At 41.9% G+C, this 23,152-nt stretch overlaps 1 protein-coding gene across 6 annotated transcripts in view; it reads right to left on the bottom strand.

Moving 5' to 3' along the window:
- Positions 1 to 23,152, bottom strand: part of BRIP1 (BRCA1 interacting DNA helicase 1) — a 229,597-nt gene that overhangs the window by 187,026 nt on the left and 19,419 nt on the right. For all 6 annotated transcript variants that reach the window (XM_079955409.1, XM_079955411.1, XM_079955408.1 and 3 more), the window contains exon 7: positions 9,495 to 9,791. In XM_079955409.1, the coding sequence (XP_079811535.1) occupies positions 9,495 to 9,791 (297 nt within the window). The remainder of the gene's footprint in view (positions 1 to 9,494; positions 9,792 to 23,152) is intronic.

Raw genomic sequence — 23,152 nt, 5'->3', positions numbered from 1 at the left:
GGCAAGCCCTGTATCAGGAAGCTTTTAATGTTTGGTGTTTTAGTATGTTCTGATATATGCTGTCAGCCACCCAGAGTTCCTGGGGAAACACAGCCAGATATAATAATAATCAGCTCAAGCAGGGCTGGTGAAATGCAGCATATTGGTGGAGTTCAAATGCAATGGGAAATCTTGATTTCTTGTTATACAGACAAACTGACAAGTCATGGGTTTATCATCCCCTCGTTTGTGGCTTCAGGGTAAGAAACATCCACTTTTACACAGACCACCATTCTCCATTACATCCAAACTTGGGGAATGAATCATAGAATCATAGAGTTGGAAGAGACCACAAGGGCCATCGAGTCCAACCCCCTGCCAAGCAGGAAACACCATCAGAGCACTCCTGACATATGGTTGTCAAGCCTCTGCTTAAAGACCTCCAAAGAAGGAGACTCCACCACACTCCTTGGCAGCAAATTCCACTGTCAAACAGCTCTTACTGTCAGGAAGTTCTTCCTAATGTTTAGGTGGAATCTTCTTTCTTGTAGTTTGGAACCATTGCTCCGTGTCCGCTTCTCTGGAGCAGCAGAAAACAACCTTTCTCCCTCCTCTATGTGACATCCTTTTATATATTTGAACATGGCTATCATATCACCCCTTAACCTCCTCTTCTCCAGGCTAAACATGCCCAGCTCCCTTAGCCGTTCTTCATAAGGCATCGTTTCCAGGCCTTTGACCATTCTGGTTGCCCTACTCTGGACACGTTCCAGTTTGTCAGTGTCCTTCTTGAACTGTGGTGCCCAGAACTGGACACAGTACTCCAGGTGAGGTCTGACCAGAGCAGAATACAGTGGCACTATTACTTCCCTTGATCTAGATGCAATACTCCTATTGATGCAGCCCAGAATTGCATTGGCTTTTTTAGCTGCCGCGTCACACTGTTGGCTCATGTCAAGTTTGTGGTCAACCAAGACTCCTAGATCCTTTTCACATGTACTGCTCTCAAGCCAGGTGTCACCCATCTTGTATTTGTGCCTCTCATTTTTTTTGCCCAAGTGCAATACTTGACATTTCTCCCTGTTAAAATTCATCTTGTTTGTTTTGGCCCAGTTCTCTAATCTGTCAAGGTCGTTTTGAAGTGTGATCCTGTCCTCTGGGGTGTTAGCCACCCCTCCCAGTTTGGTGTCATCTGCAAATTTGATCAGGATGCCTTTAAGTCCATCATCCAAGTCGTTGATAAAGATGTTGAATAAGTCCGGGCCCAGGACAGAACCCTGTGGCACCCCACTAGTCACTCTTCTCCAGGATGAAGAGGAACCATTGATGAGCACCCTTTGGGTTCGGTCAGTCAGCCAGTAACAAATCCACTGAGTGGTAGCATAGTCAAGTCCATATTTTTCCAGCTTCTTTACAAGAATATCATGTGGCACCTTGTCAAATGCCTTGCTGAAATCAAGGTAGGCTACATCCACTGCGTTCCCTTCATCCACCAGGCTTGTAATTCTGTCAAAAAACGAGATTAGGTTAGTCTGACATGACTTATTTTTCAGAAATCCATGCTGACTATTGGTGATCACAGTATTCCTTTCTAGGTGCTCTAGGTGCTTAATGATCTGCTCCAGAATCTTCCCTGGTATTGATGTCAGACTGACTGGGTGGTAATTATTTGGGTCCTCTCTTTTCCCCTTTTTGAAAATAGGGACAACATTTGCCCTCCTCCAGTCTGCCGGGACTTCTCCTGTTCTCCAGGAATTCTCAAAGATGACTGCCAGTGGTTCTGAGATTACATCTGCCAGTTCTTTTAATACTCTTGGATGCAGTTCATCTGGCCCTGGAGACTTGAATACATCTAAACTAGCCAAGTATTCTTGTACTATCTCCTTAGTTATTCTGGGCTGTGTTTCCTCTGCTGAATCATTTGCTCCAAATTCTTCAGGTCGGGCATTGTTTTCTTTATCGGAGAAGACTGAGGCAAAGAAGGCATTGAGGAGTTCAGCCCTTTCTGTGTCCCCTGTTTGCATTTCACCATCTTCTCCTCTGAGTGACCCCACTGTTTCTTTGTTCTTCCTTTTGCTACGAACATACCCATAAAAGCCTTTTTTGTTGCTTTTAACCTCTCTAGCAAGCCTGAGTTCATTCTGTGCTTTAGCTTTTCTGACTTTGTGTCTACACGTGCTGGCTATTTGTTTGAATTCCTCTTTGGTGGTTTCCCCCCTTTTCCATTTTCTGTACACATCCTTTTTTAATCTTAACTCAGTTAAAAGTTCTTTAGATAGCCACCCTGGCTTCTTTAGGCACCTTCCATGTTTCCGTCTCATTGGTATTGCCTGAAGTTGTGCTTTTACTATCTCCCTCTTAACAAACTCCCAGCCATCATGAACTCCCTTTCCTTTTAGTATTACTGTCCATGGGATCTCACCCAGCACTTCCCTAAGTTTTATGAAGTCGGCTTTCTTAAAGTCAAGAAATTGAGTCCTAGTATGCTTGGCTGCTCCTTTCCGCTGTATAGTAAACTTCAGAAGAGCATGATCACTCGCGCCTAATGATCCTTCCACTTCTACCCCACTAACCAGGTCATCAACATTGGTTAGGACCAGATCTAAAATGGCTGTTCCTCTTGTTGTTTCTCCCACTTTCTGGACAACGAAGTTGTCTGCAAGGCCAGTGAGGAATCTGTTTGACCTTATGCTCTTGGCTGAGTTTGACATCCAGCAAATATCCGGGTAATTGAAGTCCCCCATCACTACTATCTCCCTTCCTTTTGCATGCTTGGCCATCTGCTCCAGGAAGGCATCATCTATGTCCTCCGTTTGGCTTGGGGATCTATAGTAAACTCCCACAATGAGGTCCCTGTTATTCTTCTCTCCCTTAATTTTGACCCAAATGCTCTCACTTTGGCTTTGAGGTTCTAAATCTTGGATCTCTTCACAGGTATACACATCCCTGACATATAACGCAACTCCTCCACCTTTCTTGTCTGGTCTGTTTCTCTGAAATACATTGTATCCCTCCATTATTACATTCCAGTCGTGGGACTTATCCCACCAGGTTTCAGTGGTGCCTATTATGTCATATTTAGTTTGCTGTACCAAGAGCTCAAGCTCATCTTGTTTATTACCCATGCTTTGCGCATTAGTGTACAGACATTGAAGTCCATTAATCATTCCCCCGTGTCTCTTATTTAAGGATTTTTTCCTCCCACCACTAGGTCTGTGTGCTGTTTGCTCCATTTGGTCTATGACATTTGGATGATCATCTTCATCAATTGATAGACTCCTACCTTCAGGAGCACAATGGAAGTTGTTTAAACTCTTGTTAGTGAGAACAAGCCAGGATTAAACCGTGGACTCAGGTACTGGCTTGAAAAGTTTAAATAGACCACAGTTACCTAAATTTGGATATTCACAGGGAACTGTGGTTTGTTTAAAAGTGAATGCTTCTGATCTCACCACACAAGAGGTGTCCTAGGTAGGCGTGTAATGCTAGTGCCTATGAATCTAGAATCATTTTCACACATCTAAAAGGGCTGAATTCTGCAGATAGGAGATTCTTGTTAAGTAATTACTTGTTGTTGTTGTTTAGTCGTTTAGTCGTGTCCGACTCTTCGTGACCCCATGGACCAGAGCACGCCAGGCACTCCTGTCTTCCACTGCCTCCCGCAGTTTGGTCAGACTCATGTTTGTAGCTTCGAAGACACTATCCAACCATCTCGTCCTCTGTCGTCCCCTTCTCCTTGTGCCCTCCATCTTTCCCAACATCAGGGTCTTTTCCAGGGAGTCTTCTCTTCTCGTGAGGTGGCCAAAGTATTGGAGCCTCAGCTTCACGATCTGTCCTTCCAGTGAGCACTCAGGGCTGATTTCCTTAAGAATTTGGCATATTCTCCTTTTGTGACCTAGCCTGTTCAATTATAGCTGTTTGTGTGTGTGTGTTTTTAAGTAATAAAACAATTTGGTATTTCCCACAATGGCTACTTAAATGCAAAACAGAGGCAGAAAGACCTAAATGAGTCCCTGAAATCATATCCTTTTTAAGCTCTCTAAGGCTTCTTCAACAAACGAAGGCTGACCGAGAGACGCTCATCCATGCTAAGCCTGTAACACAACCCTAAGGGAAGGTTGGCAGTGAAAGTGTTATCGCACTTGCGGCCTCTTAGCTCGGCAAATTGTCAGTTATCCGTTTATCAACTGACTTTTGCAATATGGTCTTAGGATAAAACAAAGACAACTAAAGTGACAGAGTTAATTGGTCCTCATTACCACGACAGCTCACCCTCAGGGCCTGTGGGGTAAAGAGGGTATAAAGACTTAACACCTTGTTTACACTTGTCAAATAACAAAGTCTCTTGAAAACAGAGGGGAAAGAAAAGGAGGGGGGAGTTTACCAACACTAGGCATAGTGTGTCTGCATTCTCTTTAGCAGTCAAGTATGGTCTGTTCGGTCACGACTGGACCTAATGGTCAGGGGTCCCTTTACCTTTATGGTCTGTAAAAGGGACACGGGTGGCGCTGTGGGTTAAACCACATAGCCTAGGGCTTGCCAATCGGAAGTTTGGCAGTTCGAACCCCCGCAATGGGGTGAACTCCTGTTGCTCGGTCCCAGCTCCTGCCAACTTAGCAGTTCAAAAGCACGTCAAAGTGCAAGTAGATAAATAGGTACCGCTCCGGCGGGAAGGGAAACGGCATTTCCATGCGCTGCTCTGGTTCGCCAGAAGCGGCTTAGTCATGCTGGCCACATGACCCGGAAGCTGTACGCTGGCTCCCTCGGCCAATAAAGCAAGATGAGCGCCGCAACCCCAGAGTCGTTCGCGACTGGACCTAATGGTCAGGGGTCCCTTTACCTTTACCTATGATCTGTAAAAGCAAAGAGGGCTATGCTCTGCCACCACCAACTCCTACCTGTCAGTCTTCTTACAGAAAGCACTGCCTGTCAGCTTTCTCCTCCTTAATCTCAATGTTGCCCTTGCCAGGAGAAGGATGCAGATATTGTTGGGTACCAGCCATTCTTCAGAAAGCACTGGTGGCTTATAAAATAAGGTGCCTACTGGGTTTGGACCACAACCCCATCCATGCAAAGTAGTGGGCTGAGTGTTGGACTACAACCGAAGGGACCGGGGCTTGAATCCATACAAAGTCACAAAGCTCATTTGGTGGCATGGGCTACTCAGACATGTTTGGCCTAAGACTGCCTCACAGATGCTGAAGTTACCATAACCTCTGTATGCAGCAAACACACCAGTGATTAATAAAATTATTTTCATGCTTATATGATATGCAAGCATTCCTAAAATATATGCTATTAAGACCTAACAGGGAAAAGGCTTCAACAACCAGACTGTATATGAGACACACACATGAACAGGAAAGTCCTCATCAGATCTTATCTTTACCATGGATTCACTAGGTGGGCTAATAGTGCTGATTTATTTTACAGAGCTACGAATATAAGGTTCCTCCAAAAGAATTCCTTCCTCCCCTCCCGTCCCCCACCCCTGTCCTTATCCTCAGTGGGAGGTTTTTCTCCTTCTCATATGATAATAGAACAAAAAAGTCATCCAAAGTAGCTGAATATGCAGGAAAATTCAGGATAGGTAATTGAAGTGCTTCTTCAAAAAGCACATCATCAAAGAATGGAATCTGCTAGCACAACCTGTAATAATGGCTTGGATAGTTTTAAAAGGTTAGACAAATTCATGGAAGATATGGGTATCACTGACTGCTAGCCACAACGGCTGTGTTCCACCTGCAGTACTGGAAGCCATATGGCCTCTGAATAGAAGTTACTGTGGAATACAGATGGGAAGAGTGCTGCTGGGCTCAGGTTCTCCAGAATTAACTGGTTACCTATTGTGAGAGCAGGATGCTGGGCTAAGTGGGCCTTTGGTCTAAACCAGTAGGCTCTTCTGAGGTTCTTAGGTGGGTTAGCCCAAGAGATAGTGATTAGCTGAAGACAACCCAATGAACTTTCTGACTGAACAGGGATAAATGTATCCAAATTGATCCCCACAGCACAATCCTATAAATGTTTACTGAAAAGTAAGTCCCACTAAGTTCCGTGGGTCTTTTTCTCAGAAAGCTAAGTATGTGATTGCAGGCTTAAAGTGCTACTTTTTTTTTTTATAATAATATTTATTAAATTTTGTATAACCAATAAAAAACATACATAATAACATAATATTTTCCATTATCCACATTTCATTCTCAACTTTGGACTTCCTCACATCTCTTGTTCCTGCTTTCTAAACATAAATTTTACCGGCAAATTATTAACTTGATTTAATTCATATAATATAATTTTCCAATATTTAATATCTCAAATTTTGGGGTTTAACATACACTTAGTGAAGCTTAATCATAAAATATTACTTATCCCAGATTTATCTTTTCATCTTCCAGTTGAATTTAAATTTATATTCTTTATAACTAGTTTGTTGAAGCCATGTTTTTGCTAATCTTACATCTTTCTTAACAATCATACAATTTACAATATTTTTGTAGATAGTCCTTGAATTTCTTCCAGTCTTCCTCCACCAGTTCTTCTCCCAGGTCTCGGATTCTGCCCGTCATCTTCGCCAATTCCATATAGTCTATCAGTTGCATCTGCCATTCTTCCAGTGTGGGTAATTCTTGAGTTTTCCAGCTTTTAGCGATGAGTATCCTTGCTGCTGGGACGCAGGTGGCGCTGTGGGTTAAAGCCTCAGCGCCTAGGACTTGCCGATCGAAAGGTCGGCAGTTCGAATCCCTGCGGCGGGGTGCGCTCCCGCTGCTCGGTCCCAGCGCCTGCCAACCTAGCAGTTCGAAAGCACCTCCGGGTGCAAGTAGATAAATAGGGACCGCTTACCAGCGGGAAGGTAAACGGTGTTTCCGTGTGCGGCTCTGGCTCGCCGGAGCGGCGATGTCGCGCTGGCCACGTGACCCGGAAGTGTCTCCGGACAGCGCTGGCCCCTGGCCTCTTAAGTGAGATGGGCGCACAACCCCAGGGTCTGTCAAGACTGGCCCGTACGGGCAGGGGTACCTTTACCTTTACCTATCCTTGCTGCTGTTGTAGCGTACATAAAAAAGGTTCGATCCTTCTTTTGCACACTCTGACCAACAATGCCCAAGAGAAAGGCCTCTGGTTTCTTAGGGAAGGTATACTTAAATACCTTTTTCAGTTCATTGTAAATCATTTCCCAGAAAACCTTCACTCTAGGGCAAGTCCACCAGAGGTGAAAGAATGTTCCTTCAGCTTGTTTACACTTCCAACATTTATTATCAGACACATGGTATATCTTTGCAAGCTTGACTGGGGTCATGTACCACCTGTATATCATTTTCATAATATTTTCTTTCAAGGCATTACATGCCGTAAATCTCAAACCTGTAGTCCATAACTTTTCCCAGTCAGCAAACATGATGTTGTACCCTATGTCCTGTGCCCATTTTATCATGGCTGATTTGACCGTTTCATCCTGTGTATTCCATTTTAACAGCAAATTATACATTCTTGAAAGTATCTTAGAGCTGGGTTCTAACAGTTCAGTTTCTAACTTTGATTTTTCCACCTGGAATCCTACCTTTTTATCCAACTTAAAAACTTCTTTAATCTGAGCATAATGTAGCCAATCTCGCACTTTATCTTTTATTTTGTCCATACTCTGCAACCTCCAGTTATCTCCATCTTTTTCTATTATTTCCCAATATTTCGGCCATTTGGCCTCCATATTGAGTTTTTTCACGGCCTTAGCCTCCATTGGTGATAACCACCTTGGGGTCTTGTTTTCCAATAAGTCTTTATATTTCAACCAGACATTAAATACGGCTTTTCTGACAACATGGTTCTTAAAATTCTTATGTATTTTAGCCTTGTCATACCATAGATATGCATGCCACCCAAACGCATTGTTGAATCTAAAACATCAGTGTTCTCAAGAAGTAGCCAATCTTTCAACCAGCAGAAAGCTGCTGATTCATAATACAACTTTAAGTCCGGCATGGCAAATCCCCCTCTTTCTTTAGCGTCAGTTAATATCTTAAACTTAATTCTGGGCTTTTTGCCCTGCCAGACAAATCTTGAAATATCTCTCTGCTACCTCCCAAAACACTCCATTTTGTCCACAATCTGCAAAGTTTGAAACAAAAATAACATTTTTGGCAATACATTCATCTTAATTGCAGCAATACGTCCTGTCAAAGAAAGTTTCAGTCTTGACCAAACATCTAAATCCCTTTTAATTTCAGACCAACATTTTTCATAATTGTCTTTAAATAAGTTCCTGTTCTTCGCTGTTATATTTACCCCTAGGTATCTCACTTTTTTAACCACATTTAATTCTTAAAGAGCTATTAATCTTAATATCATATCATAATAATGAACATGTGTCCAAGCTCCGTGACTCCAGGACTCGCTATCTCGCTGGCATGCTCCTCATTAACTTTTCAGCGCCTGGAAAAGACTTTTCTGCTTTGCCAAGCTTTTGGAATGTGTTTTGGCTCCTGTTGAGGAATTGTGTTTTAGCCGGTTCTGGTTTATAACTCTTTGTTCATATCATCATTTTTATTATATTGCACTTTGCATTGAACCCTTTAGGGGCAAAAAGCAGGATAAAATTATGATACGAATAAAAATAAAAATAACTAAAATATATGTACGCTATATCTGGCAGAAGTCTTCCCATGTCACAGGAGCATGAATATGGATAGTGACCATACCATCCATTTGCAACATTTAAGCACACAATCTGCAACCCAATTATTTAATTTAGATTTAACCCTTTTGGCCATGATCTCCAGATTCACACCAGATTCTATACTATGTAATAGCAGTGTTTTGTTTTGTTTTTTAAAATGCCTGGCCTTTCAGCGCTGGGAGTTATTATGTAGGGAAATGAAAGACAACAAATTAAGAATAGAAATTTTAAAGATGTTTAAAAGATTCAAGAGTGCAGACAAATCTTCTCTACCACAGAGGCACACAACATACTTTCCAGGAACGCAGAGGCCTGATGAGATTTAAGCACCACAGTTTAGCAGACTATATGTCAAAACAAAACATGTTAAAAACACGTAAACGAAACAAATCCTGGTATTAAGGGGAGAGGTTACTAGGAAGAACCCATTATTCCTATATATGTACAGACGAAGTCATATTTGCATTTTTCTAATTTTTTAAACTAGACACTGAACTCAATTTTTCAAACCCCTAAATAAGGAAGGGGGGGAGAGCATTCCACTTCTGAATACAGTCGTACTTCATGTTACGTTTGCTTCAGGTTGAGCGTTTTCAGCTTGCGACCCGGAAGTATCGGAAAGGGTTACTTCCGGGTTTCGCCACTCGCGCATGCTCACAAAATGACGTCATGCGCATGCGCAGAAGCGGCGAATCGTGACCGCGCATGCGCAGATTGCGTTCTGCCTCCGGAATGGATCCCGTTCACTACCAGAGGTACTACTGTACTACATGAACGGCACAAGAAAATGTTAAAAGCAGTGAATATTATTTTCTTCAGGAAATGGTAAAGAAACAAAACAACTCACATTTTTGGCTTCCAGCAACTCTACACATTTTTCATTCTTGCTGCTGCAGCTGGACACTGTTGGATGGACACAAGTGTGGTCCCTGCTAGAAAGAATAGTCATGGGGATATCTGAATATGCCGTCCTCCGCATCTCCCTGGTAATCTGAGCAATTTGTTTGTGGGTACGAGTTCCAAAAAATATTTTGGGGACAAATGCCTTTCCTCCATTTTCTTTCTTCTTTTTATCAGTTGCTTCTTTGACTTTTGCTTCGACCGAAGAACAGGAGCACTGAATGCAGGCAGTGGAAGGCTGTAACTGAAGGGCAGAGAAATCTCTTTACGGACATTAGAACAGGAAAAAAATATTATTTTCTCTCTCTAAAAGCGTTTATTATTGTCTACACACAAGAAAATTGGGTCATCAACAACTATTCTTGGAAACAAAGCATTTAAATGGCTATAATAATCTTTCTATGCTTCCCACCCATTTAACACCTGTTAAAAAGAGCCTGACTTCAGGTAAAATAAAGTAGACTCTCTCATTTTAACCAGAGCTGTCTATTAAACAGCAGTCATCATAACACTGGATACCTGACAGCTTCAGACACAAATTACGGTAAGTTACCAAAAAAAGTACTTAAAGGAGCTTCTTTTGCATATTGAGAATTAGGCTGCACTTTTTACATCCAGTTCTAGAAACAAAGGTCATGAATAAATCGAAGTCTTGGTAAAACAGGAGCTAAAAAGGCTACCTTGGCCAGACTCCACTAATGTCCAAATTAGAGAGCTCAAATCTGCCACCTTTTTTCCACAAGTAAAACCAGGCTACCAAAGTAGAGGTATGAGAGCAATGGCTGAGATATGGGATATAAATTTGCAGATAAATAAACTGAAGATTTTAATTTTTAAAACAATTGTGGGCACTTCACACAAGTAGTAACCAAGAGTTGTACAAAAAAGCCCAAGGCTGAAATAAACAACTCTTTTCACGACAAACCTGATCCCAATAAGACTGCAATCTTATTCATACTACCCTGGGAGTAAGCCCCACTGAACACAGCATGACTTATTTCTGAGTAGGGATAGAGGGATCTGTCAATTTTAAGTTCTCTCAGCTTTTCATTTTTCCATTCTGAAGTTCGGTTCTCAACATTTCCACTACATTTTCTGAATTATTTTGAAGTCTTCATGAAAATTCAGCAGCATTTTAGTACGAATTTCTCTTAATATATACATTTGTATGCAATTACCTAATATACACATTTTTACAGAGCAATTTTCCATGATAAAATGTGTTTACACCAATATATGCATTTATATGCACACTTTACCCCAGTGGGAATTGCACTGCAAAATTTGGAGATTTTCCAAGGATGGCTGTATTTCAGTTCACACATTGCTTTGGAAAGAGCAGATTAGGTAGGATCGCCTTCAAATGCAAACTGAATAGATTTTCTCCCAAAACCCTACCTCTGAGCAAACATGCATGCAATTGCACCCAAAGTGCTCTTAAAAAAATCTGAAGCAGTCAAGTTTATACCTGATAGCTTCAGGTGATGCTAACAATACTTTTCACCTGCATATATTGAAGCACTTGCTGAAATGTTTTTCTTGAATGTTGTCTATAGAGCTTAGTTAACTTGCTCAATAAATTATATATACAACCAAACCAGGGAAAACTGAGTACAGCATATTAACATTTTGATACCATATTTCTCTTCTTGCTTTTTCCACAAGTCAAACTGCACTTAATTAAACCCATGCTATTACTGAAAAATACCATGAATTTATATTGATTCTGGATTCTGGAGCCATGTTAGCCTGCTGCAGCAAAAAAATGCCAAGCAAATATTTCCCCCTCCACTTCCCAGAGTTGTATCCATGCGCTTCCCCCTCCCCACTCCCTCCCGCAAACAACAAATTCAGTTGGTGATTGCCAAAACTATGAAAAACTGGGACACTGAGAAACAAGAGCAGGGATAAGCAAACTTTTTCAGCAGGGGGCCGATCCACTGTCCCTCAGACCATGTGGTGGGACGGACTATTTTTTTGGGGGGGGGGGATGAACGAATTCCTATGCCCCACAAATAACCCAGAGATGCATTTTAAATAAAAGGCCACATTCTACTCATGTAAAAACACGCTGATTCCTGGACCATCCGCGGGCCGGATTTAGAAGGTGATTGGGCTGGATCTGGCCCCCAGGCCTTAGTTTGCCAACCCATGAACAAGAGGAAGGCATTTGCATGCTTGCAGAAACCCTGAGGTTTACAGAATTACAAACAAAACAAAAACAAAACAAGGGCAAACAATCCCCCCCCAAACAGCCCAATGAAGTCTTAGCATGCTCAGGAGCCATGGAATGGTGTCAGTTGGAAAAGGAAAACAGGGGGAATGGGAGGATGAAATGGAGTATCCTGGAGAAGGACTTGGGCTGGCAGGCTAGAACCCTGAAGAAGAGGCATTCTAGGCAAGAATTGATGGTAGCACTGCAACATTTTGCTGTAGGCTCCACTTATAGCTTATTATATAAACAAAAAATCCTGGGTATGTAGGTAGCATGATAGCTCAGCTGCTTTGTTCCACTCTAATTCTGTTGCCACTTAGGAACCCACCTCACTTGCACACTTACTTAAAAGGCCGTTATGAGATTTTAACAAAGAGGAACGTATATCTTTCGAGGGGGGTGACAGAACACCGCAAAAATAGCTACTTGGAACAAAATATGCTTATGCTCTAAAGCTGCACGAAAGATTATTGGTGCAAAAAATGACACTATGAGAACAGGAAGACAAACACTATTTTCTTGCCAGCTTCACCATTTCTTGTTCTTTCTTTCACCCTCCTCTTAATTGTAATCAGTAAGATTATCCTCCATAAGCAAATGCAAAGTCACTGTGCGCGTTACGCCACAATAGCAGGGATCAACTATCTCTTGGCCTCCGCTCTGTGGAAAGGCAGGTTCAAATTACCCTCAGTCCCACTCAAGCTTGTCCACCATTAAATATTACAATACACGATAGAATGGAAGTAAATGCAACCCTTCTGAAGCTGTCACTCACTGGGATAAAAGGTCCGCTGACGTGCCAAATAAACAGGCCGTCAAAGCGGGTAGAGTTACCGGCCGTGCTAGAATTGTTACATTCCTCTCTCAGGTTGCCAGTAACAGCAGATTTCATTACGGGTGTGCTGCCACGTTAAATAGCCCGTTCCAAATATCCTGCCTTCTCTATATTGAATAATTACTTATTCACCAAAAAGGATAAAAGGAAGAGTTATGAATGGGACCCTTGTCAGCGATAAAGGAGGAAACAGCTGATGGGCAGTGTACGTTACATACGCGGCCATGCTGGTCTCCGCTGTACAGCCAGGCAGAGAAAAGCGAAATTCAAATTATGTTGAGTGGTATTTCTGCCTGGGCTCTGGTTTGCTCTTCGGAAAAGAAAGCACACAGATAACAACAACAACGATGTCAATATGGTGAAGTGGAACAAGAGTTTGGTAGGTCCTTTGCAGACATGCTCTCAAATGAGTGCCCCTCCAACACACTGGTGGATGAATTCTTCTGTTTTAGAGGGTCAGGGCCATAGATCAGGGGTAGAAGCACCTGCTTTTCACAAAGAAGGACCTGGGTTCAAACCGTGGCACCTCCAGGTAGGGCTGGGTATATGTGAAGTCTTGAAGAGCTGCTGCCAGTAGATAATACTGAGCTACTCAGTGTAATGCAGCTTCTTTCTGTTCCTATTTTCTCCAAGGAGGAATATTAGAGAAAAGAAATACTAAAGCCTGGTGAGCAACCTATGAATGCCAACTTGGGCAAAAGGTGGGATATAAATACAGTCAATACAATCAATCAATCAATCAATCAAGTTCTGCATGCAGGAAGGTCTCAGTTAGGTGCAATCCCCGGTGTTTCTAGATATGGCTGGGAAAGTCTTCTACTTAATAACCTGAAGAGCTGCTGGCAGCATCGACAGTACTGAGCTAGATGGACTAATGGTCTGATCTGATCTAAGGCAGCTTCCTACGTTCCTATTTAAATCAGATCTTAACTCAGAGCCATGAGAACCAGAAGCAGCTAATCTAGTGCCCTCCAGAGGTTGTTGGGACAACAACTCTCATCCAGTTCTAGCTAGCACGTCCAATGGTAAGGGGAAATGGGAGCTATAATCCAACGATTTCTGTAGTCCACCACGTTGGATAGCCCTGATCAACTACTCTTTTGCCTCTGTGCTGACAACTGAAGAACTGACGACAGAAGCAGTTTTTGCCTCTGGGGAATCCAGCTGCCAATCTGTATCTTGACAATATGTCAGGTATAAACATTGGAACCCTGTGGCACCTTACAGATTAGCCAATTTATAGATCGCATAAGGTTTCGGTGATCACAGCTGACTTCGTCAGAAGCATAAAAGCTTATGCCATAGTGTATTTGTTACTCTTTAAGATGCCACAAGACTCCTTGTTGTTTTTGCCACAACAGGCTAATATAGCTACCCCTCTGGGTATAGAATATCCCATAATAGAGAAATATGAGCAATGATGCTGTAATGCAAATCAAGATGATCGGAAATTTTAATTGACTTTCAATAAAAACATGAATGCCTTCTGCTGCAGCTTTTATTAGGGGGCAGGGGAATTAAAATGTACTTGGCATGAAGATATTTTTTTTCGTATATATAAAGGCATAAAGACAGCAAAATCTGTGAAGAGTTGAAGAAAAAATAACATTATTTTACAGGTGGCCTTAAAGGTTTTTCATAAAAGGTTTGAAATTGGCATAATACTGCCTTTAATAAGCTCTTCGCCCTCTACTGCGGCGTTAAAATGTTACCTTTTACTTTAAAAAACCAACATCAGGAAAGTAGTAAACTTGGTCTGATTTTACAGTCACCAGTAAAATTGTATAGAACTGCTTTGCAGTAGTCATAACATTTCTGCAAGCCACAGACGCCATCAGCCAAAAAATAAAACCTTTAAGAAGGTGCCTGTCTAACTTTTTTGGGCGGAGAGGAGGAATATGTATGTATGTTACAATTATAATTTTAGCAACTGAGGTCTTCGCTTTATTTGTCTTTCTGAAAAGGAATTTCTCCCCTTTAAACACTCTTCTTGCAGATTTTTTTTTTTTGGGGGGGGGTAAAAAAAAAAAAGACAAGTCTTCAGGGATGAAGTTATGCACTTTAAAATAAGGTCTGTTAAAATAAAAGCCTAGTATGTTTTAAAAAGTAGGGACGCAGGTGGCTCTGTGGGTTAAAGCCTCAGCGCCTAGGGCTTGCCGATCGAAAGGTCGGCGGTTCGAATCCCTGCGGCGGGGTGCGCTCCCGCTGCTCGGTCCCAGCGCCTGCCAACCTAGCAGTTCGAAAGCACCTCCGGGTGCAAGTAGATAAATAGGGACCGCTTACCAGCGGGAAGGTAAACGGCGTTTCCGTGTGCGGCTCTGGCTCTGGCTCTGGCTCTGGCCAGAGCAGCGATGTCACGCTGGCCACGTGACCCGGAAGTGTCTCCGGACAGCGCTAGCCCTGGCCTCTTAAGTGAGATGGGCGCACAACCCCAGAGTCTGTCAAGACTGGCCCGTACGGGCAGGGGTACCTTTACCTTTACCTTATGTTTAAAAAGTAACCGAAGCATAGAGTTCCCACCCATTCGCAATTTTTATAGACTGTTCTGATTTTGTGAGCTGCATCCATAATATGTAGCAAGCTGATTATGGACAGTTTCACCCACTACCACATTTTCTAGGAAGGCATGATAATGTGTCTGGGGCAAACTTCATTCAGTTAGGTACTGAATATCTAGTCTGAACAAAAGGTACTGGCAAAAGGGGGGGGGGGGAGGCAGCAAAGAAAAAATACACCTAGCTTATTTAAGCAAACTATTAAAGGTGCCTTAGTGTAGTAAAATGTAATTTATAGCATTCTTCTTTTGTTCTCATCCCCACATTAGTTATTGAAATTGCCCTGCCAGATCATCCAGTCTTTCCCAGGGGGCACAGAAATGCTGGGAAGCCCAAAACCAGGTCATGGAGGCAACAGTCCTCTCCTGCTCTTATTCCTTAGCACCTGGTGCTCAGAGGTATACTTCAACTGAACCTGGAGGTTCACATGCATGCAGCCATTAACATAAAGCCACTGTCTTTCAATGATGCTGTCTAATCTTCTTCTAAAGACATCTGTGCTAATGGCCATCATCACAACTATGATATTGCAAATTCCCTAGTTTTACACTGTTTAAAGGAAGCCTTATTTTTGTATGCTCTGACAATTGGTTTCGCTGGACGATTCTGAGTTCCAGTATGGCAGGCCCACAACTTAAGTGGCGGTTATATTGCAGGGCTCGCGCCTAAAGCCACAAGTATGTATGGTCAAAACCCATTGGGTTTGATGGCGAGTGCAGAGGTCATTTCCCCAAGAATTCCACCCCGTTTTTAATTTAATTTTTTTTGCCACACATGTAAAGTTGAATATGCACAAGTTAAATGCATGCAAGTTGCAGGATTACTGTACTAGAAGATTTAGGAAGAAAAACTTATCTATCCACTTTCTCCATGCCATTCATCATTTTATAAACCTCTCATTTTTTTGTCAACTTAAAAAAAAATCCAGTCCTAATCATCATGGCCTTTCCCCATAAATTTATTCCAGTCTTTTTTAAAAAAAAAAACCCACAACAATTCAGAAATCCAGTCATTTCGTGTTTCAGCACCTACACTTTTGAACTCCCTGCATGTTGACAATCAGCACAGGCCTTTGCTGTACTCCTTTCAGAGCCTACTTAAGACACTTTTCCTGAAGTGAACCTATCCAGGCATGTAAAAGTTACACGTATCATTTCGCTTTGGCTACTGTTGATTTTTAGTGATCTTTTGAACATTTTAAAATGCCCGTTTTCAATAATGATTTTAATTTTTAAGCCTATATATTTGTAAACAGCTTAGGGGTTGTTGTTGTTATTTTTAACAATCAAGCAGTATCTAAATTTTGTTAAGTAAATAAATAAATAAATGCATTCCTGACAGTACACTAGCAGTTTCTCTTGCAGCAGTTTGAGGAATCCCGGCCTGTTTTCCAACTCACACGTTTACTAATTAATTCAAAGCAACATTACTCAAGCTCAAAAAATAGCAGCCCCACTCAAGTGTTTGATGAGAAAATATCCCCTCAAATGCAATAGCCCACCCCAAGTCCTTTCTTCAAATTTGATGTAGGTTAAGTTAAAGCAAACAAAAACCATATAGGAATGTAACATTGGAAAGACATTTGCCTTTCTTTCTTTCTTTCTTTCTTTCTTAACACAATTCTAATTATATCTTTACTCAGATTTTTTTAAAAAAACTTCTATATGTGAAGAATTGGGAATTCAAATATTAAAAATACCTTATGCACCACTTCATAGCTGCCCCACTTTTAGAGAAAGAACCCAATACATTATTTGAAGAGTAAAGAAAATAACACTTAGAAGTCACCATTTCCCAAATATGTTCACCAGCAGAATTTTTATGAAGTCGCCTAGCAAATTTAATGCAGAATGTGGTTCTACCTTCAGCCTAAGTAATAAAAACAATAACCTACAAAGTACTTGGCTTGTGCACCCACTTTATTGTTGCAATAAAAGAAATATGCTAGCATTGGTGGGCAGAAACATATGGAGGACAACAGGCAGTGGTTTCAAATCCCCTAGTAACTTATCCCTAAGCTTCTCTCTCTTGCCAGGGCACAGTGGCTCCTGGGGGCTCAGAAGGGACCGTTACACAAAGCAGACAAAGCCAAGGCGGGAGAAGAAGAGTCCTGGACAGCCTTACTACCAGGTAACTTATGGAGCCCACCTCCCACAGCAAACTCTGCAATCCTGTTTAAAGGACATTGATTTTTAATTAATTTATATTTTATTGAATTGTCAGGGTTGCATCTAACAAAGTTTTAGTTAGAGTAGACCCACTGAAATTAATGAACCCGAGCTAGCCATGCTCATTATTAATAGGTCTCACTCTTAGTAGGACTGGTGTTGGATACAACCGTCAGGAAATACAAACTAGAAGACACCCCCCTCCCCCCAAAAAAAAACCCCACAGAAGCAATCATACACTCAAAAATGCCATCCCTTCAAGAATCCTGGAGTTTCCTCCTAAAAGGTCCCTCCACAGCCTTCCATGCTGTCGGAGGATTTAAGGTGTTCTTTTTTACATATTGAATAAGGCAAAACCAAACGTTAATAAAGCCATCATCTTCTGGTTGTCCTTTCAATGCTATCAATTGTCTGCTCAGCTTCTCTGTTAGTGCCCTAGTCCATACCCGTGTTTGCTATAACGTTCCAAGTACCAAACTTCTGCAGCAAATAATTATTGGGCCCGTCTTTGCTGTACTTCTCAAGACATCTGGCATTTGTACCAGGAAGCCCTCTTGCCTTCTGGTGTGTTGGGGGGGGGGGGTCTGGTTGGCCTCACTGTAGTTCTCCAAACTCAAAAGCCTCACATTGTTTTAAGGCTTCCTCACAGAAGAGGTGTTCCAGTTCCATGATCATTTCACTTGCCCTTTTCTGAATCTTTTCCAGCTCTAATATCGTTTTTGAACAGTGACCAGATTTGTATTCCAAGTGTGATCACACCACAAATCTGTAAAAATGGAATTATAACACTGGCTGTTCTGTTTTCAATTCATTTCCTAACAATCCCTATTTGTGGACTTTGCCTTTTACAGAGCTGCCACACACTGATTCAATATTTTGACTGAGCTGTCCAGCACAATTTTGAGATCTCCTTCTGGTCAGTCACTACCAGTTCAGATCCCATAAGCCAGGCTTCCTCAACCTCGGCCCTCCAGATGTTTTGAGACTACAATTCCCATCATCTGGTCCTGCTAGCTAGGGATCACGGGAGTTGTAGGCCAAAAACATATGGAGGGCCGAGATTGAGGAAGCCTGCTGTAAGCCAAGGGTTGCCGAAACAGTGGCCACAGGTGCCTGCAAGTTCCCTTGTAAAAAGCATTCCATTAAAGCTGATGCATTGGCCTGATTCAGCAGGCTACAGTGGTACCTCAGGTTTCAGACGCTTCAGGTTACAGACGCTTCAGGTTAGACTCCGCTAACCCAGAAATAGTACCTCAGGTTAAGAACTTTGCTTCAGGATGAGAACAGAAATTGTGCGGCAGCAGCGAGAGGCCCCATTAGCTAAAGTGGTACCTCAGGTTAAGAACAGTTTCAGGTTAAGAACGGACCTCCAGAATGAATTAAGTACTTAACCTGTATTTTTATGTTTTTAAAAGTCAATACCATGGGGGAGGAAATGAAATGGTCAGAATTTAACCCAATCTCTTTAAGTCCTGAAAAATATTAACATATGCAGTGGGAGATAGTTACTATCTAGCTAACTAGTGGAGCCCCCCCACCCCCCGCATCAGCTTCCAAAGCAGCCAAGACTAAACACAGTCAGAACGAAAAACAAATGAGCAGATAGATTTAATGGCCAAACCATCACCATGGCTCCCCTGTTCTGGGATACAGCACTACCCAGGATAAGCCAGTTTAGAAGGTCAGCAGTTATAAAGGCAAAGAATGAAAACATCAGAAACAGAAATCAAAATCGCATGCAAACTAAGGCTAAACAAAACAGCAGGGTTATGATCCTTGACATCAGTAGCTGTAAGCGCTTTCTTGATATTCCCCATCTGCATATCATAGGAAACAAAACCTGCCTAGTGGTGAATGCCCAGTGTGCGAAATCTCACACAAGGACACCCTACTAAGATAACTGGAGTGGCATTATTAAAGCTTCTCTTAAAAAGAAAACCTTCTTTTTAGAAGGCGTAGACTTCAGCTTCTTGATTAAACTGCACAAAGCAGCTGTTTATCCACTCGCAGTAACCAGCAGGTGAACCCGATTCAATATTTATCACCGGCTTTCACAGATCACCGCTAACCAAGCAAACGTTTTAATTAAGCTGGAGCTTGCTTCAAAGAGCTCATTCAGGACGTCAATCAGCGAGGGTAAGGGATCGGATACTGTGTCAGGTGAGAGTGTGTAATACAAATCCACAACTTTCTTCATCCCATCCGCCGTAAGCTAGCCCCGCTGGAGAGCCCACGCTCTGATTGTAACAGACTGCCAGTCTCCTGGAATGTGTAACCGAAGTCACTCGGACCCCATTGTGGAGGTTGTAAGCAATATGTTAAACTGCAATGGGCTAGCACATTAAGACAGATCCTTTTCACAGCTGTTTCTTGATACTCCAAGTGTTTGTTACACTACTCTCCATTTACTGTTTACTTTCTTGCCTGAGTGTAAGTGGGGATTCCTTAACGCAGCCGCCCCATGATCTCAATAAAATTAAATAAAAAATTTTAAAACCACGAGAGTCTGTGCTTCAGCAGACCCAATGCTTCTGCAACAATGGAAGCTTTACCCTCCAGTGATTGCATATGAGGAATGAGTCAAACCACCAGATAGACAATTTTTGAGGGGCACTGATGAGAGATGGGAGTCCAACACCAACATCAGGTTGGGGAAGGGTCCCATGTGCCAACTAGAGGTATATAAAATTATGCATAGTGTAGTGAAAGTAGACGGAGAAGCTTTTTTCTACCTCTCCAATAATACTAGAACCCAAGGACTTCAAATTAAATTGAACGTTGGACGATTCAGGACAGACAAAAGAAAAGTAATTCTGCACAAAGCACATAGTTAAACTCTGGAATTCGCTCCCACAAGAGGTAGTGATGGCCACCAATATGGATGGCTTTAAGAGGAGACCAGGCAGCTCCATATAGGATCAGGCTATCAGTGGTTGCTAGCAACAAAGGCTGTTCTACCTTATCAGAGGCAGTGTACCTCTGAATACCAGGAGCAGGAACTCGCAAGCGGGGAAAGGATTGTTGCCTTTCAGGCTTCCTATAAGCGTCTGTTTGGCCGCTCTGAGAATAGGTGCTGGACTAGACTGGTTCTTATGTTGTTTTATATTGCCACAGTTTGATGATGATTGGCTTGTGGTAACACAGTGGTAGGTTTTTTCAGTGGTGGCACCAGTGATGAAACATGAGACACCTGATTAGTATTCACATCCCACCACCTCTTTAAGACACAATTGTTTATGCAAGCATTCCCACGAGTACGAACACTCTGAACTAATAAGTTTTACTTGCTCTTTTAACTGTTTTAATTGCCACACTTTCTAATGGGCTTATTTTGTTGTAGATTTTAATTGTAGATATTTGATGTAACTGTTTCATTGTGTATGGCTTTCATACTGGGAAACCTCATAGGAGCCATTTTGGTATGTAAGTGGTATATAAGTTAATCATCATCATCTTATGCTATATAACTCAGTTTCTGAGCAGAGGCCCATTACACAGCAAAATATAAAATAATATTTCTATGGAAAATGCAAAAAGGACTATGAAGGGCAAAAGCTAAAGGCTACTACAGACTGGTCACCGATAATAAAGTCCCTGGAAATAAAGAAGAAATCACATTTCTTTATTCAACGTGTCTGTGCTGCCTTTCCAAGGCTCAAGGAAGTGTACAAAAATGTAAGTTAAAACAAAACATAAAATTAAAGAGCTAAAAAAGTGTTCCTTGGGTGCGGGTGGAGGCATCCCTGAAGACTCCCCAGCAGTAACAAAGGTCAAATGAATGCACTTTGAAATCACCTGTAAAGGGCCAGAAAAGACGAATGGTCTACCTCTAAGCAGACATCATTCCATAGTTTTGAGGCAACTGATGAAAATGGCCTTGCACTCAGTTGTGCTGGCTTACAACAGAGCTTTTTCAGTGTGTGGTGCACGTGTCTCCATCATTGTCAACTTTCAAGAGGAGTTTGGAAACATTCCTGTTCACCCAGACATTTAATTGCTATTCCAGGTGACCCTGTTATCACTGGATGAAATAATGCTTTAAACTGTAATTTCTCTTATAATATTTTCAACTGAAACTGCTTTTAGATGTTTTTATTTGTAATTGCTTTTAGAATGCTTTAGCTGTTTTTAAAATGCTTCCACTTTGTTTTAAGACTGTGTATCTGTTTACCTTCCTGAGCTCCTTAGGGAGGAAGGGTGGGGGATAAATTCAATAAATATGTTAAATTTTCATACATACATAAAGACATAATTGTATTTGCATGACGCCTTTCCAAAGTTCAAATCATGTTCAAGGCGGCTTATGACATGAAAACACACACACAACTGCAACATAAAAAGAAGCCATAAACAATAAATAAAACATCAAAAAATACACAACCAAGCTGAACAATTCCCACATAAATCATAAGATCTAAAATACAGATACAAAAACCCAACAGCAGCAACCCCAAACAAAAAAACCTAACCCACTCTCTGGAACAGGAAGACAAGGCAGGGTATAATTAAATGACCAAAGTTGGCATGACAGCCAATAAAGGGAGAAGACATCAAATAATCAATAGGAAGTGAACAGGTACCCCACAAACTAAGATGCTATTTTACTCAGACCAGATTTATAGGAGCTCCTGAACTCCTAGAACAACAGCAAGGGGGGGGGGAGGTGAGGAAAACACGTAGGGGATGATCCACAGAGTTCTAGGGCTTAATAATTTCCCACAGCATCAATACATGACCTCCAAAAGACAGGTAGATTCTCAGGACTGACCTCAAATGCAACAGAGTGCACTCCAATAGGAACAGAACAGTGAAAAAGCCCTGGCACAAAAGACCACAGTTCAAGCCTCTTAACAGGCATTTTTACCTGTTCACCTGCAGCAATTAAAAACATATCTAGGTGATCAGGCGTGCTAGTTCTTTATTTTCCATGGGTGTGCTGCAAACAACTAACCCAAGTGTATGTGGGTAAGTAAGACAGCACAGGGTGAAATGTCGGCAAGCAACTTATTTTGCTTTCATCTGCAGGGCTGCCATAGTTTAAATATATAAAGATGTGCAGCTGAGCTGTGTTTACTGAACTACACCAATTGTGTTTGAAGTCTTGCTTTTACTAAGCTGCCAGTCATCAGTTACACACAAAGGTCTCTCCCTTTTTAAAAAGAAAACAAAAAAACAAAAACCACCCTTTTAAGATAAAAGGTCAGGCCCAAACAAAAAGCTCAGTGCCCTTTTACTGTTAAATATAAATGCAATTCTTTTCAAAAAGATTCCCCCACTCCATTCCCCCCCCCCTTCTTATGCAACCTATGGCTTCTTTCAACTGAACAAATATGCTTTAATTGTTCCATTGGAAATACATGCCCTCTGGGTTAAGGACTAAGTAGGATCTCCAAAACCAACACATATGTATTTTCAAAGGGCTCTATGCAACGGCCTTGCTTCTGTAATGTGTTGTTAGCAGAAGGGAAAGAAAAACATCCGTTAAAAGGGCATATTGTCAGTGAACACCACAGCAGGCACAATGCTCACCCACTGTGCATGATCAAAAGGTAATAAGAGCAAAAATTTACCCAGGCTACCTTTATCATGGCTCTTGCTTTTGTCTGCTTTCCCTGAGCTGCAAACCGTACTGTAGAATCACTGCCAGAAGCTCATTTCAACAGAAAGGGCAGAATGAGGTGAGCAGGTCGCTGAAATATGTTAAGGGGGGGGGGGAATCCCTCAAAATGTCTAGAAAGAAATTGCACTATGTCACTTGGTGCAGTATCTGAGTGAATACCATAAATCAGGGAGGGGAAAGCTGTGGCTCTGTGTGCTGTTGGACTGCACTCC

Source organism: Podarcis cretensis (genome assembly GCF_951804945.1).
Source record: "Podarcis cretensis genome assembly, chromosome: 15".
NCBI lineage: Eukaryota > Metazoa > Chordata > Lepidosauria > Squamata > Lacertidae > Podarcis > Podarcis cretensis.
This window is presented reverse-complemented; position numbering and strand designations above follow the sequence as displayed.